A 17218-nucleotide genomic window follows, 5' to 3' on the forward strand; every position below is an offset into this window, starting at 1 on the left:
AATTCTGTTTATTTAACCCAGAGAAATGGTGTTCACACAATAATCTGTATGTGGATGTTTGCAGCAGCTTTGTTCATCATAACCTCAAACTGGAACATGTCTGTCTTTCAATTGGTAAGTGTTTAAACATCTTGTAATATATACATGCTGTGGAATATTACTCAGCCTTGAAAAGGAAGGAACCATTGACATCAATAACACCTGGAAGAATGTCATAGCATTATGTCAATTTTTGTTTTAAAAGCAAAAATTGGGGCTGGGGACATCACTCAGTTGGTAGAGTACTTACCTAACAGGCACAAATCCCTGGGTTTACTCTCTAGCCCTGCATAAACAGGGTGTGGTGATGCATTCTTATAATCCTAACATTTGGAAAATGAGAAATGAAAGATCATGCATGGCTACATAGTAAGTTCAAGGCTACCTTGAGTACTTGAGATCCTGCCTAAAAAAATTCTAAAACGTCACATCCTTTATGATTCCACTTAAAACAGTCTTAAAATGAGAAAATAACAGGAATGGAGAACAGATTTCTAGTTGCCCAAAGTCTAGGATATGGTGGGAGGGGTGAGAATGGGAATAAGGAATGCACAACACAAGGAGCCTTCTGGGGTGGACCATTCTGCCACGACCACATCAAGGATAACATTGTAGCTATAATATTGCCCTACAGCTTTTCAAGATGTTAGTACTGAGCCAACATTCCTAAGGAAACAGGGGACCTCTCTGTATTGTTTTTTTCAGTTGCATGTGAATATATAGTCATTTCAAAACAACAGGTTTAATTTTTTAAAGTAATTGGGATTTATTTTACTGCCTAGAATGATCTATCCTCAAGAATGTCCCATGTGTCCTTTAGAAAAATATGTATATTGCTGTTGTTGGGTACTATAGTTTTGACAGGCCAACACATTCATAACTGAAGTTTTTGCCCGCTAAATCTATAATCTCAGGCCAGTCAAAGATTTGTGTATTGATTGCTGCCAATCATCTTTCTGTTGCTTTGACAAAAGCTCCCAAGGTGATAACTTATATAGGTAAGCATATAATTGAACAGGGCCAGTAAATATATCCTTTGCTAAGTTTCAAGAACACATTGAAAGTTCAGGCAGTTTCCAAGCAGACATCTTTCCTTCACGCTTTCAAGACCCCCATAGTGAAGGAGGAGTAGCCAACTGGTATACCAAGCCATGAAAGGTTGCTCATAGTCTCTGACCTTATCAAGATCTCTGGACTAAGAATGTACCCAGTTGTAGAGCTGGATGAGGCCCCACTTATCCCCAGTGCAAACAAGCATTTCTTTGGCTTTCCTCTTCCAGCTCTTTGAGATTGGTGACTGGTCTATCTGGTTGTCCCAGCCAGTACAGAAACCTTAGGCTGGCTGGGATGTCGGCTTCTCTAGTTACGTCTTAACAACTCTGAACATGAAGTGTACTGTGCCCTGCACTTCTCACGGCCCATGCTCAGTCTGCATAGGCAACTGCAGCTCCAGCCTAAACTGCCCTCCATTTTCATTGTCATTATCAGTCAAGTGGATTTCCTTAAGTGAATGCTCCCGATCTAGTATGTCGAATGTCAGCCAATGATCCTCAACTTGTATTGCAAGTACAACCCAAGAAACACACTGCAAAAATATCAGGAGGTGATGCTCTCGACCCATGCACACTCATTTTTAAATCTGTTAGAACTAGTCATTAGTGAACTCCAACATCCTTCAGTTCTTCTCATAAGTTAAAACTATATTTAATAATCTAACCCACAAAGCACAGGCAGGCAGCACAGTGCGTCGCCATGTACGGCTATTTGCCCTGGTGCTTCTGCAGCCGATGGAGACTGCAGCTCGCAGCTGCTGTCCACACTCCAGACAGGATCACACGGCTTACCACTAGACTAGAATAAGTCAAAATTCCAGATTTGAAGCATCGTTTACAAACAAACACAAGACTTTTATACAACAGTAGAAAGTCAACACTCCTGGGTCAACCCATTTTATTTGTAGACCCATCTATATCTCTGTGTGTGTGTGTGTGTGTGTGTGTGTGTGTGTGTGTAATCAGAAACTTAATCTCAGATTCTTGTCCCATCTGAATACAAATGGAAACTCCATTCTTCAGCTGCCCCTATTTTTCTCCTTCACTTCACTAAACCCAACTGTAAGTGCTGTCCATTTTCCCTTCACAGACACTCAGAATATGCTTCCCATCATCACCAATTCTACCCCGACCCATGCTGTCACCTTGCTGGGAATTCTTCAGTGGCCTCCCTAGTCTGTCCAATTGTGACCCTCAGCCTCCCCCATCCCTCCTCCAGGAAACTTTGCCTCTATAGGAATCCCAAACCACTCAGAGTGAAAGCAAGTGTCCTTCAGGGGTTCCCCGGCTCCTCTGAATTCAGCTTCAACTATCATTTTACTCCAGTGGAACTGGGTGTCTACCTCACTCAGTTCTCCTCAGAAGGCAGAAGCTCTGTGGTGATTTGTTAGTAAGAAATAGAGAGCATCAAAGAGCAGAAGTATAGATTTCTAGAGCAGCTATCACTTCCTATGGCTGAGACAGAGTGTCCAAGGAAGGGCATATTCCCCTGTCTGCCCTAACAAGCCTGAGAGCCAGGCCTTGCTGGAGAGAGGCTGTGGCTCAATGGAGAAGCTACTGTGGCATCTTCTTATCAGAACTTGCCGTAAATCTGCCAGGGGAAAGCATTGCTGAGGAACCGCCCACAGGCTCTGTGACACCACCACCCAAGATACCAGAGGAAGCTGCTAAGTGCCAGTGCCCACTGTGCATTACAAAAGCCATTTTTCCTGCTGAATCTTGGTGCCAGAGAAAACACCCAGGCTGCAAGAGAGAAAGCCTTACTTGACAATGTCTCTCCAGCGCCCTCTACTGACAAACCTGAACATCTGCCCCTGACCACAAAACAAAGGTGAGAGGATCTGGAGCTGACAGGGAACCTTCCTGGTGTTCTCTGGGAAATCTGTAGCAAGGCCAGCACTTCTGCACTAACACTGCACGGAAGGCTCTCTCAGCTCCCCTCATGCCCATATGGCCTGTCCCCTTGCTTCCCATGGGCTTCTGTTCAACTTGTTCTTTATGAAGAGTGCTTTTTCCAATCACTAAGGAAGCAGAACCATAGTCCAGACAGTCCATCTCCTCCACCAGCAACTATCACCGCTCAGCATCATTCATTTACATATCCGTTCATTTTCTACCTTCCCCTTCTAAAATGGAAGCTCCTCGGGTACAGGGAATTCTATTTCATTCACTCTGTATACCCAGCAGAGCCGACTAGAAAAGAATGGTGTCTAGCACACTCAGTAGGTGCCCAATAAATATGGGTGGACAAATGACTTATTTTATATTAGGAGCACATATCAAGAGAGAACAAATACCAGCCAGTGTCATCTGGACAGAACCACAGTTCACATGCCTCTTTAGATGCCTCCAAGACTTCTTGGCTGTTTTGCTCTTCAATCCTTATGGGGCTTATGTACACACAGAAATTTATTCACGTCAAGAATGTGCAGCGCTCAGGCCAAAGCAGGAAGATCATGAGTTTAACAGCAAACCAACCAACCAAAACAGGTACAGCTCACTGAATTGTCACAGACTAACACGCCCACATACCACACACATATATAACACACACACACACACACACACACACACACACACACACACACACACACACTCACTTCCAGGTGAACCAGGACTCGGATAAAAACTAAAGCACATCCCCAGCACCCTATCTGTGCTGTCTGTGTGGCCCACCAGGGTCAAGCTTCCTCAGTTATAGAAGTCAGTTCTTTGTGAATGGAATTACATTATTGGAATGTTTTGAGTTTGGACTTTGACACGTTACTTGACAACTTGTGTAGATGATTCAAACTGCCATGTGTTGCTGCAGACCCACTGTGCATCTCCTTCGGTGTGAGATGCTCTACTGTTGACTCAAACTGCCATGTGTTGCTGCAGACCCACTGTGCATCTCCTTCGGTGTGAGATGCTCTACTGTTGACTCAAACTGCCATGTGTTGCTGCAGACCCACTGTGCATCTCCTTTGGTGTGAGATGCTCTACTGTACAAACACACAAGTTGTCTAGTTTAACACTGATGTGTATTTAAGTAGTGTCCAATTTGTGAGTACACTTTGTATATATTCTTATACATGTCTTTTTGTGAATATGGCAGCATTTCTACTGAGTGTATGTTTAGTACTTAGTAGTATGCTCAATCATAGGATATGTGTTATGTTCAACTTTACTAAAAAAATCCCCACCTAAGACTGACTCTTAGCTTGTCAGTTAACGCACTCTGATCAAACTTAAGTGCAGCCCATAGCAATGTTCACAGTCCTTAATAAGGAATTCTGGCAATGGGTGTGTTCTTCCTTTGACACCCAGCTAAACACTGGTTTACTAAACAGAAAGAGACAAGGATACAACATGCACAAGAAAACCAAACTCTGTAGCTAAGTCCACAGCTACAGCTGGGGGGGGGGGGGGGGAATGCTGTAAAGAAGGAGGGAGGGAAAAGATGAAAGGAGGAACAGAGAGAGAGAAGACACAAACCCCGAGTCCTACGCCCAGGGACGAGAGCCCACATACGCTGTCCCAGTCCTTCCCGCAGAGCGCTGCTGCCTCCTGGTGGATCTGGACCTGGGCAAGTTCGTCATTTTAAATACATCTGATTTTCAACATTAGGAGAATGTACATACAAGGCTCCAACTGCTACTCAGTGAGATTTTTCCTTTCACTCTTGTTCCTCTCAAAGCAGATTCTTCCCACAAACAACTCTATTGGCCAGTTTCTTAGACGCAGTGATTAGTGATATGTGCACATGGATTCAGCAGGTGCCTTCTAACTTCTGCCTTTCAATCATAAATATTGCTCCTAAAAATTTGAAAAATCCAAAGAAAAGAAAAGTATTTCCACACAATCTAATTCATTACTGTCCTATTTGTGGTCATTAAAAAAATCAGGGCTATTTCCCAAAGTGGGAGGATGAGCGAGCGAATGAATCTACCCATCCGCCATCATTGTGAAGACGACACCAGCATGGTGATCGTCTCCAGTCCTCTTTCCTCAATACAGTGATAGATGAAGTTAATTTCAGACTGTGAAATAAGAACTATACATATATAAATGGCCTACCATCTTTCAACTGTCAGAGTAGACCGTTTTTTCTTGATAATCACCAATTCTAAGGGGCATCTGGCAAACTGTCAAGTGTGACTAATTGGTAACAGGGCAAATAGACTCAAATTTTCAAAATAATTAACTTTAATCAGCTTTCTTGAGAATTAAAATGTTTACACCCTTTAACTCAGAAATTCCATTTAATTAGCTAAATATAGAATATTTATGCAAAATACAGCCATCATATTGTTTGTGAAAAAAAAGTTAACTGTCCAATCACAGAGAAGGATCAATAGTGATGCATTCACTCACCATGTTTTTCAAGATTTGAGAGGCGGCGGTGGTGGTGCACCTTTAATCCCAGCACTCGGGAGGCAGAGCCAGGTGGATCTCTGTGAGTTCAAGGCTAGCCTGGTCTACAGAGTGAGATCCAGGACAGGCACCAAAACTACACAGAGAAACCGTTTCGGAAGATTTGAGGATATTTTTGACAGCACAAGCCTGTAATCCCAGCTACTCAGGAAGTGGCCAGGGTGGACTAAATTTAAGGCCTGTCTGGATCTCAGTAAGTTCAAAGCCAAAGTGGGCAACTCAGACATTGTCTCAAAATAAAGATACAGCTTCAGCGGTAGAACAGTTGCCCAGTATGGCCAAGGTCCTTAGATTCACTCTCCAGGACTATATTAAGATGGTTCAAAAGGTAAAAGTGCTTTCACGGTGACCCTTTGTTCTCTAGGACCCACAAGGAATGAAATGACTCCCCCAGTTGTCCTTTGACCTCCATGTGCACTCCCTGGTCCACACACCTTAACATACACACACTAAATTTCATTTAACTAATTGGAGGGGCTGGGCTAAAGAGATGGCACAGTGGGTCACAGTACTGGCAGCTCTTGGGAGTTGGGTTCATTCCTAGCATCCTCATGGTGACTTACAACAGGATTTGGAGCTGCTTCTGGCCTGAGGACGCTGAGTAGGTGGAGTGCACTTAGGTATAAGCAGCCAAAATACTCATAAAAATCTCCAAAATACTCATAAAAATCTATCTTTAAAACAGGAAAAAAAGACTTATATACTTGTATACTTAGGTAAACAAAAGGAACTGACATGTAGACAAAAGTTGAGCACTGAACACTAGGACTCCATTTTCTTTTCAGTCATCCTACTACCCTTTAAACTGCTTCACATGCCAACATCCTTTGATGCATTAAGCTTCACAATTCTGGCGTTCAGTATCAAATCTAAAAACCCACCACCATAAATAATGAGTGATTTGTATTCCCTTCTAATTAGTCTATAGCTCTAACTTTTCTAGATTGTTGAGTAATTTTTAGGAGTGAGGAGTCTGGTTATTCCTGTCTCAACATTACTTGTTTTTAGATACTTTAATGACTCAACCTTACTCCCTCCCTCATCAAGGGCTTCTCCATTCCATTCTCTACTCACAGGTTTCTGCCTACATGCCACTTAGGAACTCTCATTACAGCTTTACTTTCAAGATTTTGGTTACTCAGGACAGCACACAAAATTAGCATGTTTCTTCTAACTAAAACACTAGAATTTTTAGAGTACTGAATTCATTTAGGTGGTACAACTAGCTTAATATCATGTTTCAACCCATGAATGCCTTTCCTCATTTCCTTTTACAATATTTCATTTTCAGAGTTGAACCTTTGACCTTTGATTCCTATTCTATTTGCTATCTGTGATGGCTATTCTTGGTTGTCAACCTGACTACATCTGGAATCAACGAAAACCAAAGCAACTGGGCACCTATGAGGGATTTTTTTTTTCTTAAATCATTTGAAGTAGGATGACCCACTTTTAATATGGATCTTTTGAAGCAGAAAGATCCAAACTTAATCTGGAACACACCTTCTGCTGGCAGTCTATATAAAGGATATGGAAGAAGGAAGTCGCTCTTTGCCTGCTTGCTCTTGCTGGCAAGTCCATTCCTTCACTGGCATTACAGCCTACTTCTTCACGACCCTGGTGAATACTGAGGACCACCTGAGACATCTAGCCTTGTGAACTGAACTTCTGGATTCTTGGACTTTCCAATGGTAGACAGTCATTACTGGACTAGTTGGACCACAGTCTGTAAGCCGTTATAATAAATCCATATATACATATATATATTCTGTTCTAGAGAACTCTAAGACACTATATCCCAAGCAAAATTCTTAATTTCCTTTTCAGACTGACACTGGCATAAAGTTGTGTCGACTTCTACGCTACAACTTTACTGAATTCATTCACTACTTTCTGGCCTTGTGAATTATTTGTAACTTCCTGGACACATGTTCCTGTCATTGCAGATAATTTACTACACTAACTATACATTTTCTTCTCAACTGCCATTGCCTCAGCTTCCAGCACCAAGTGGAAGGTATCAGTAAAGCAGGACCTTGTTTAGGTTGGTGGCTGTACAGTCCCCTCCCCTCACCTCTGGCAATGCTAGAGACCTAATCCAGCTTTGCAAATACCAGGCAAATATTCCATCACTAAGCTACCCTCCCCCAGACCCTAGCTGAGGGACTTATATGTTTAGAATCTCCTTCTGTTCCCAGTTTGCTCATGAAAGGATAATAAATTTAATCCAATGTCATGTGTTGAAGCCTCTATGGGATTTCCTAGAGCTACCACCGCACGCCAAGAAAACCAACACTTCCATTGGTCACTAGTCTTGCTGTGCTACATATACTATAGTGCTGCTCATTATCTCATCATCCAAAGAAATCATGGCAATCCCACTTAAAAGTCAGGTTGCAGTATGTGCATGTGTGTTGTGTGGCCCTGAGATAAAGTTCTAACAGTACCCCACCCCACAGGGTTCTCACCTTTAGTGTCTGCTTCATAAAGATCTGCCTATCTAAGGGATGTAACACTTAACAGCGTATGAATGCTTATTTCCTCAAACTGGTCTTTAAATTTGATGGACAAAAAGCCTCGTTGTAGTTCAGTTTGCAATTTTCTTAGTCCAAACAACAGTAAAATATAGGGAAGCAGCTAAGAGTAGGGTTAGTTTTTCCAAGGAAACCCTTTATAAGATACTCATCAAAGGCTTTTCTAAAGACAAACAGATATATCAAGTGTGTATAACAGTCTCTTAAGAGTTTATTATAAACCAGCTTCATAGGCCACAGGAAAAAAAAGAGGACTATGTACAGCCTTCTGGGAAACAGGCAAGGAGCTGAGGAGGACCAAGATGAGTCTAGGGCCTTGGAGGGCACATTCCCCAGGGAGGGGGCCCTGAAAGGGAAACCAGACGATCCAGGGAGACTCCATGAACAGCATAACAAACGAACAGGTCTATGGTAACTCGGCCCTGGGGAATAGGGCCACACCTCGGTGGAGCTACTGCCACAATGCGTGCGAGGATCAAAGCAGACCTGAGACAAGAGAAAAGTTAGTCAGCACCCGATCTGTAACTCAAGCCCCCAGCTTCCCACTCTGCAGGTAGCTATCAAGTGACTACAGGGGTGGGCTGACTGGGCTATGTCCAAAAAAAAAAAAAAAACCACAAATGCAAAATCAAAGAGAAATAAAATGGTGATAAAATTTGAGTATTATTTATGTTAAGACCTACTATGACTTCACGGAAAGAACACAGGGCTGGTAGTCAGAATGCTCTCTGGACTTTCTGGGCTGTTTGTTTTGACAAAGACACTCACTATGTAGTCCTGGCTGTCCTCAAACTCAGAGGTCCACCTGCCTCTGGAATGCTGGGATTAAAGGCAGGAACCACCACACCCAGCAAGAGAGGAACTCTCTTAATTAGTCAAGGGCATGGGACAGTCTCCACTGTGATCTCTGGGACTCTCATCTTGCAGCCAGGGCTGCTGGACTAGTCACTGAACACACCTCTGTTCCACTAGGGAGGCAAGACCAACCTGTTAATGTTTACTCCCTCCTCACTACTTCCTGGACACAGCTATCCAAGAGCTCACTTCCCTAAACTGAGGTCTAAAGCCAATCTCCAATTGCTGGCCCAATAAACTCTAGGGAAGGAAGACAAAGTCACTATTGTAGGCACTTACCTCGCATCCCTGGAGGAGGAGGTCGCATCCCAGGAGGGGGCATGCCCATTGGAGTTCCTCGGCCAGGAGGGATCCCCATTGGGGGACCCATAGGAGGCCTCATGCCAGGAGGTGGGCCCATCATACCTGAAGGAGAAAAGCCCAAGTGACTTCTTAAAAGCTGGAACATACAAAGCTATGTACCAGTCAGATAGCCCAGTCCATCCTCTCAGCCTCTACAAGCAAAGGGGCCCCGAGCCAGAGAGGGGCTCCTACGGCTCTTGTCCAGCTAGTTCCCAACTCAGTCAGCCAGGCTGGATCTCAGAGTAATCCTGCTTAATCACACAAACTCATCATCAGTTTCAGTCAAGAGCTACTTCATCATGAATCCAGCTAAGGCATCTGGTGATGAATTAGTACTGGTCTCCTTTGAGGATATTCACCTGGAGGAGGCGCCCCTCGGCCCATGGGTGGAGGAGGACCCCCACGACCAGGTGGGTACTGAGTTGGGGCTCCTGCAATACTGGCTGTGGCTGCGGCTGCAGCAGCTGCAACAGTGCCTCTTCCTTGTGGAGTCATCACCTAAAATAACAAAGAAGAATTAAACAAAACACTAACTGCGCATCTTCCCCTCAACTGCACTGAGCCTGACGCCTCCTAAAGCTACAACTGATGCTGTCAGACTTCCCCTGAAAGTCAACCATCAGGAAACCTGAATGCCCAATTTCCAGCCTCTTGGCCAATCCAACTGGGGAAAAAAAGCACTTGCACTTTCAGTTAAGACTGGTCACATGGAAAGAGAAGGAACATTCAATGTCACAGGAACATTTTGCTAAGTTCAGTTGGCTGGAATACCTTTTGTACATCTCTTCACACAACACTGACAGCCTGACAATCACGACTCATCATGAGACTGGTCATTCTGGACTCCTGATCAAGCTGTGGGTTCTCCCCTAGCTACCAGAAAATGGGAGTCCTCCTCTAATGCCTCACCTGCTGTGAGGGGCCTCCAACCCCTCGGACTGGCCCAGCAAGTCCTGCAGGAGCCTGGGGCATGGGGACACCAGCTGGGATTCCTCTGCCAGCAGCCCTGCCAATTCCTGGCCCCCCAGCAGCTCCAGCAAGTGGCACTCGGGCAATACCAGTCTGAAAAGAAGATTGTTGTAGAATATTATTTTAACTGAGCAAAGATGTTACATTTGTTTATGCTGTAGAATATTACTTTAACTGTGTAAAGGTGTGTTACTTTTGTTTATGCTACATTTGTTTAATGATGTAAGGGTGTATGTTTAATTATGTAAAGAATGCTGTATCTGTTTCACCTTGCCTACCTAAAGCACCTGATTGGTCTAATAAAGAGCTGAACAGCCAATAGCTAGGCAGAGAAAGGATAGGATAGGTGGAACTAGCAGGCAGAGAATAAATAGGAGAAATCTAGGCTCAAAAAATTAGAACAAGGAGCAAGAAAAGGAAAAAGAGGGGGGACACGCCCAGGGCCAGAAGCCAGGCAGCCATCAGCCAGACAGACATACAGACAGCAAGAAAGTAAGAAAAGGTAAAAAGCCCAAGGCAAAACATAGATAAAGAGCCAGGCGGTGGTGGTGCACGCCTTTAATCCCAGCACTCAGGGAAGCAGAGGCAGGAGGATCTCTGTGAGTTCAAGGCCAGCCTGGTTTACTGAGCGAGATCCAGGAAAGACGCAAAGCTACACAGAGAAACCCTGCCTCGAGAGGGAAAGAAAAAAAAAAAAAACCCATAGAGAAACAACTTAAGTTAAAAGAGCTAGCTAGAAACGAGCTAAGATGGAGCATTCAAAACTAATTAAGTCTCCATCATGATTTGGGAGCTGGTTGGTGGCCGAAAAGAAAGGGCCTGGTACAAAACATGCTGAAATGCTCAGTGGGCTAAAGAATTCTAAGTACACCTTGGAATAGCACTGCCTAGGAGCCTCTTGCATTTATAAGGCATTGAAACAGTACTAATTATATACACTAACATACCTATCAACACCATTCTTCTTCCATGCAAGACCAAGAACCTACCTATCACCCCTTATAAAGAGACTCGAACTTAAGTCTAGAGAAGCATGTCACTCAATAACTACATTCATGCCTAGGAAAATAAAATAGCACTTGACCTGTCAACAGAGACATGAGATCCACTGGTTCTCTGATTTTCTCTTGCTAAGTGACAGTGGCCAAATAATACCTCTAATACATATTTACAAATGAAGAAGGCTGTAGTGTTCAAAATAAGGAAAGGAATGAGATAAACTACTCTCTACTCACTTGAGAGGCTATCTGTAAGTTATTAGCAAGACTTAAGTCAAGAGGGTAACTGAAGGATGTTTACAAATTGAAAAGACAAAACAAACTTTTTCATGCATTACAAAGAAGCATGTGTGTGGATAAGAAACAGGGGAGCTGAAGATGCAGCTTCAGTGGCAGAGTGCTTGCCCAACATACATGACATCCTAGGTCCAAATCAAGCACAATTAAAACACACATATATACATGAACACAGGCTAAGAATAGTCTCCGGCAAGAGAAAACAAATTTGGTTAGGTTCTTTTTAGACAGCTCTATTTATAAACATACACTGGTTTGCAGAACCACGATCATCTGGATCACATGTCAGGTCTGCCATTTACTGTGACATCTTAGACGAACTGCTAAACTTAGTTTATTCCATCAACAAGGTGAGAATAATTTTTCAAAAGCAAACTAAAATCTTCTTACAATGATTAAATGAAACACTGCCGTCCCTGGTGCACAGATGACCAATAAATACTATTATTCTGTAACTACCAAACAAGCACCCATAATTCTTTGATCTGGAGTGGGTTTTGTCTTCAGTCTTACTATGTAACCCTGGCTCGTCCTGAGCTCACAGATTCACTTGCCTCTGCTGGGATTAAAAGTGCGCACCACCACACCCAGCAGGAACTACTATGTATTCTAAATTATTTCTTCTTGAGATTACAATTAAGAGTTTCTCCCTCCCCTTTCCTCCATCTAAACCCTCCCTCTTTGTTCATTCACTGTTGTTACATAATTTATGGAACTGTTAATTTTTAGGAAGTGACGAACGGCCTCAGGTAGCTCCCCTGCTGATTAGGGTTCAAGTCCCAAATTCTAGCTCTCCACTCACTCACTGTCTGTAAAGGAGTGTACAGCCAGAGCACTTAACAGACCTGGCTCCCATGAGAGCCTCCCTTCTACAGGTATTCAGGAGGAACTTACATCTTTGGGAGGAGGTCCTTCTACTGTCATGGAGACCAGGTTCTCCCCTCGAAGCAACACCAGACCGAGAACTCGCTTCTCTTCCCTTTCTGCTTGTTTGGAGTTCTTTGGCCTAAAATTGAATTTTTAGACAAAAAAGTATTAGAAGGTAGGAAACATTTAGGTTTCCCTATCTAGGAATCACCAAGGTTTGCTTTATATTACATCACTTGACAAACAGTATATAAACTTTCTAAAACAGGTCCTTTGGATAGCATCTCAGGCTAAGTGACCTCATATGGAGAGATGGCTGACTGTTTTCTACCAAGCCAAGAAGATGCACAGACCAGGAAACAGGACAAGCAGCAAGAAAGCCCAGCCCTGGTGTAGACGCTTCCACAGTCAACTGAAAATGCCTTCCCTGGTTTTCTTTGATATTACCTTGTTCCCTGCCTGCAGCTTAAGATTTCACAGACAAAAGGCAGGCTAAACAATTCCTAAACAAAAGTGAATAAATACCACCCACTACACATCCATGCAGTGTTATACCAGGAACAATTCAACCTCGAGGCCTACAATTCCACTCTTTGCCTCACATGAGAATAGAAAGGATAGAGGACAAGGTAGGAGAAATTCCACATACAAAGAAGTTGAATTTTTACAAGAGTCACATAGAAATTTCACATGGGTGACCTCAAACCAGAACCCACCCCAAACAGCAACAACTGGAAAAGATGAATGAAATGAAAAATGTAAACTAGGAAAAGTATCTGCAAGATAGGAGCAGGGAGTCAAAGCCACAGTTTTTAAAATAAGAAATAATATCCTGATTTTTAAAAAAACAACTTAGATATTTTCCCCTTTTTAGCTCATACTGTCTTGTTAAATAAGCCTGTATTAGCTTTTCATGATGAAAAAAGGGCAGGTATTTAAGTTTTTTCTCATTAATTTTATTTGAAAAAGTATTTCCCATCATTTTTTAAATCAGAAAATCAGTTTCATTTTTAAAATGGAAATTCCACACTGATCTGCTGGCCCACTCTAACATGAACCAGGCACCCAGGCATCTCTGCATTTTTATTCTATACTTGACCTTGGGCCACAAAGAGAACGATCTCAAAAAGAATTTACGGGAATTCAGTCAGTACATAACACGAATGCTGCGTATCAGGAGTGTGCATATGACCACAAAGTCACATCACTTGTTGAGCCTTGTGATGTCCCCAATATATAAAGCAGGACTGGGATAGTTTAATGGTCCTGGAAGGAGTTAGCTAATAAACTTACAGAATTGCAGCAAATGAGAAAGCATCTTCAATTTTTTAGAAAATGCCAACAAAAATGACTGGCCCCAAACCCACATGGGGAGCAGAGCACTTACCCTGAAGAGGGTCAGAGGCTTCTTAAAGCAGTTTCAGACCAGGCTGCAATAGGAGAGCCCTGTAGGCTACAGCTCTACAAATAGGTAATGAGGCCAGAAAATCAAGCTCTCCCCCCTCACACACCTGTGGGGAGAACATGAGAGCCCTTTACCCCAGTACCCAGGGGCATGCAAAATCAGAGAAATTAAAAGCCAAGCAGCCCTCCTCACCAACTTCCACTTTGCTAGAATTAGAGAGCAAGGTTTTCTAGATTAAGGAAGAGATTTCTTACCAGCCATCAATCCCATTTCAGTTTCTCCCTTCAAAAGGCAGGTGAGCAAACGAGAACACCTAGCTGAATGGCCATCCCACACTTGGTCCACCCATTCCATCCCCATTGGGTCCATCCCCAGTGCCTTTTCCCTCCCAACAGCCCTCTCCTTACTTGATCTTCCTGAATTCATCACAGTCACAGAGGATCAAATTCATATGCTTGTCAAAAGCTTTGAAGGTCCCAATGAAGATCCGGCCATCTTGCAGGATGCATCTCATCCTGTAGTCAATGTGCTGCAGCATCTTGCTGCTCTTACCCACAGTCTGCAGGAAGGGAGCAGGGAGCAGTGAGGCTCAGCCCTTTTGGACTCACACACTCTGGCCCTCCACCATGGCCTAATTTTCTATGACTAACTTTCTCAACAATTTTCAGCTATCTTTCAAACAAGGCCTTTTCCTGAGAACCTTATGGCCCAGCTTTCAGCCTTGACTCCTGCCCATTAATTTGCTATTATCCCCGCCCTTAAAAAAAGGTACTCAGCCGGGCGGTGGTGGCGGCACACACCTTTAATCCCAGCACTTGGGAGGCAGAGGCGGGCAGATCTCTGTGAGTTCGAGGCCAACCTGAGCTACAGAATTCCAGGAAAGGCACAAAACTACACAGAGAAATTCTGTCTCAAGGGAAAAAAACAAAGGCACTCTTCCTCAGATTGTGACTGACTTTGTCTATGTTGTATCTGTCTCAGGACTGTGAAGTGCCCACAAACTAATCAAATCCATCCACAGTAGGCACACTAGACATTAAGCCATCCACCACTGTGTAGACTCAGTGCTACAAACATCTAAATCCATCTAAACTAAGAACTGGAATTCAACTGGCACTAAAAATCCACTTAAGGAAAAGCTTATTACCAGAAAGTGAATCAGCTCTGAAGCAAGAATGGAGTCCTCAAATCAAGAACTGGAGTAGGGTAACTTAGGTAACTTTTCTGGGCCAGAGTGCTAATTCGTGTGGATACTTAATAGTCTAATATATAACTTGTTAGCCTTAATTTTTAATTAAGGGAAACAATTATCATGGTTCTATCCTGGTTCCCAATGTAGCTTTGCAAAAACAAAGGAGGAGCCTATACACATCCCTGGGTGAATAGAGGTACCTGTGGCAATCTCTCTCAGAAACGTATCAGTTCCCCACAAGTCTAACTGGTATTATGTTACTTCTAACTACCCAAGTGCCTTCTCTGTACCAGGAATTGCAATTGCTGTTCACCCGTTAGCATTACCCAGCCCTAACCTGAAAACCCAGATTATGTGTTTTCTGCTTAAACAATCATCTCTAAGAGCTCTGTTGGAGAGGATTAGCATACACGGGTCCATTTGCCCAGTAACAGCTAACATTTTTTGGTAACTCCCTGCATAGCCAGGCTCTTAAAGGGATTGTGTATTTCATTTAATCCTCAAAACTGGGCCCATTGTCATCCCTTTTTACTAATAAAATAGATGACCCACGCTGAAGGTTAACTAAGGACTTGCCTCAGTCAACCCTCACAAAGATAACCTGTTTTTACTACCTCGGGTTTCTTCAGCTACGCAACTAATGATTTTGGGAAATCTTGGACATATTTATTACATTTTCTCTGTAGCCAAAACTGGCCTCCAGGGGGGGGGAAAAAAAAAATCAAGATTCTCTGCCTGCTTGGCATAGAAATTACAAACTGAGATTTCAAGCACGGGCCACTTTCCCTGGCTGACCTTTCTCAATCTTTCAGCGATGTCTTACTACAGTAAGATAAAGCAATGTGCAAGGACGTCGGCAACCAGGTTCCTGACCATGTCTTACCTTCTACTTCTCTGCTCGGGCAGCTCTCCAGATTTCCAGCCCTCCCTCCCACGGGGGCAGCGGGGCGCTGCAAAGCAATCCCCCGGGAGCCTGCTCGGGACCAGGAGAAAGCCTTCCCGCCCCTCCCCCTGCCGTTACTTCTGCCCAAAGCCGAACTACCAGAGTGAACATTAGCCCGGCGCAGAGCCAGGAGCCGAACTTAGGGAAGACGGGAACTCCTTTCAGGGTGCAGTCCCAGCGCCTGGCAGACCCCCACATATAAAAACAACCGCGCAGCAGGGTCGCGCTCTGCTTGCCAACACTCTGCTCCGCCCTCCCGCTCCCTCCGCCACCCCTCCGTCGGGCCCGGCGGCTCGCGTCTGCTCCGGGAGCCCGGGCACACATTGACCCCGCACAAGTTCACAGCTACCGCGGCCGCGGAACGCCAACCACCGTGGCGCCGGGAGACCAGGTTGGCCCCGTCGCCGAGCACGCTCGTCGGCCTCTCTTCCCCGGCGCGGCCTGCCCGCTCCGCCCGGCCCAGCCGCACCGCCAAGTCCCAGGCCTTGGGCGCCCGGATTAAGCGGCTTCGGCCCCGACCTTCTCCGCCACCGGCGGCTCCGACCCACGGCCGCCGTCAGCCACCGGCCCACTCCGCACCCCCGAGCGCCCCGCGGCCAGCCCGGGCCTTCTTACCATGGTGGCGGCTCCGATGTCTCAGATTCCCGCCGGATTCGCTTCCACAGAGGCCTAGTCGCCAGCCAGCACAGCGATTCCCGCCGCGGCTAACGGAAATGCAGCCTGCAAAATGCCGCCGCTTGTGAAGCTACTTCCGGTCCGGTCTCCGCCCCCGGAGTTCCGGTCTCTGAAAGCCAATTAGGGCGTAGAACGGTGGTGTCCGCGGACGGTTTGTTTGGGGTTTTGTTTTTGTGTTGATTTTTGGTGTTTGGTTTTTTTTTTTTTTTCCTTCGTTTTGGTTTTATTGGGTTCCCCGTCTCGTTTTGATTTCTTTTAGACAGTGTCTCACTATGTCGCCCAGGCTGGTCCGGAGCTTCCGATCCTCCTACCTATAGCGTCCTTAGTGCCGATGCGGGCGTACGGGCGTACACCATCGCACTTGCTGGCAAACATCAAACTGAACGCCCTTGAAAGCCTTGGATCCTCATTGGACTTACACCTTCCCAGCTTAGTCTCCACTGGAGTGGCTTGTTTCACACGCCGCTGCCCGGAACCTCCCTCCTACCCCAGTTCTCACCCAGCACTCCCTAAACTCACTTTAGGAAGCCGCCCTTCTCCCTTTTTTCTTTTTCTTTTTTTTTTGTCTTTCTTTCTTTTTTGTTTTGTTTGTTTTGTTTTGTTTTTCGAGACAGGGTTTCTCTGTGTAGCTTTG

At 44.6% G+C, this 17218-nt stretch overlaps 1 protein-coding gene across 1 annotated transcript; it reads right to left on the reverse strand.

Moving 5' to 3' along the window:
• Nucleotides 1–8234: 8234 nt before the first annotated feature.
• On the reverse strand, nucleotides 8235–16658 carry Snrpb (small nuclear ribonucleoprotein polypeptides B and B1). Its single transcript, XM_052725132.1, has 7 exons — nucleotides 16525–16658; nucleotides 14182–14333; nucleotides 12397–12508; nucleotides 10148–10300; nucleotides 9598–9736; nucleotides 9176–9301; nucleotides 8235–8527 (listed from the first exon to the last, which is right to left on the reverse strand). The coding sequence occupies exons 1-7, from the start codon at nucleotides 16525–16527 to the stop codon at nucleotides 8517–8519; spliced, it is 696 nt and encodes a 231-aa protein (XP_052581092.1). The 5' UTR covers nucleotides 16528–16658; the 3' UTR covers nucleotides 8235–8516.
• Nucleotides 16659–17218: the final 560 nt, after the last annotated feature.

The sequence above is a fragment of the Peromyscus californicus genome, unplaced genomic scaffold, assembly GCF_007827085.1.
Source record: "Peromyscus californicus insignis strain IS unplaced genomic scaffold, ASM782708v3 Scaffold_7__1_contigs__length_154581171, whole genome shotgun sequence".
Taxonomy (NCBI): Eukaryota; Metazoa; Chordata; class Mammalia; order Rodentia; family Cricetidae; genus Peromyscus; species Peromyscus californicus.

Bases quoted from the DNA above. Each gene is read 5' to 3' on its own strand.
- Snrpb (XM_052725132.1), bottom strand. The intron at 12,509-14,181 runs GTAAGGAGAGGG...ATTCAATTTTAG, and splicing joins GATGAATTCAGGAAGATCAA to GCCAAAGAACTCCAAACAAG. The intron at 9,737-10,147 runs GTGAGGCATTAG...TTGTTATTTTAG, and splicing joins TTGGAGGCCCCTCACAGCAG to GTGATGACTCCACAAGGAAG.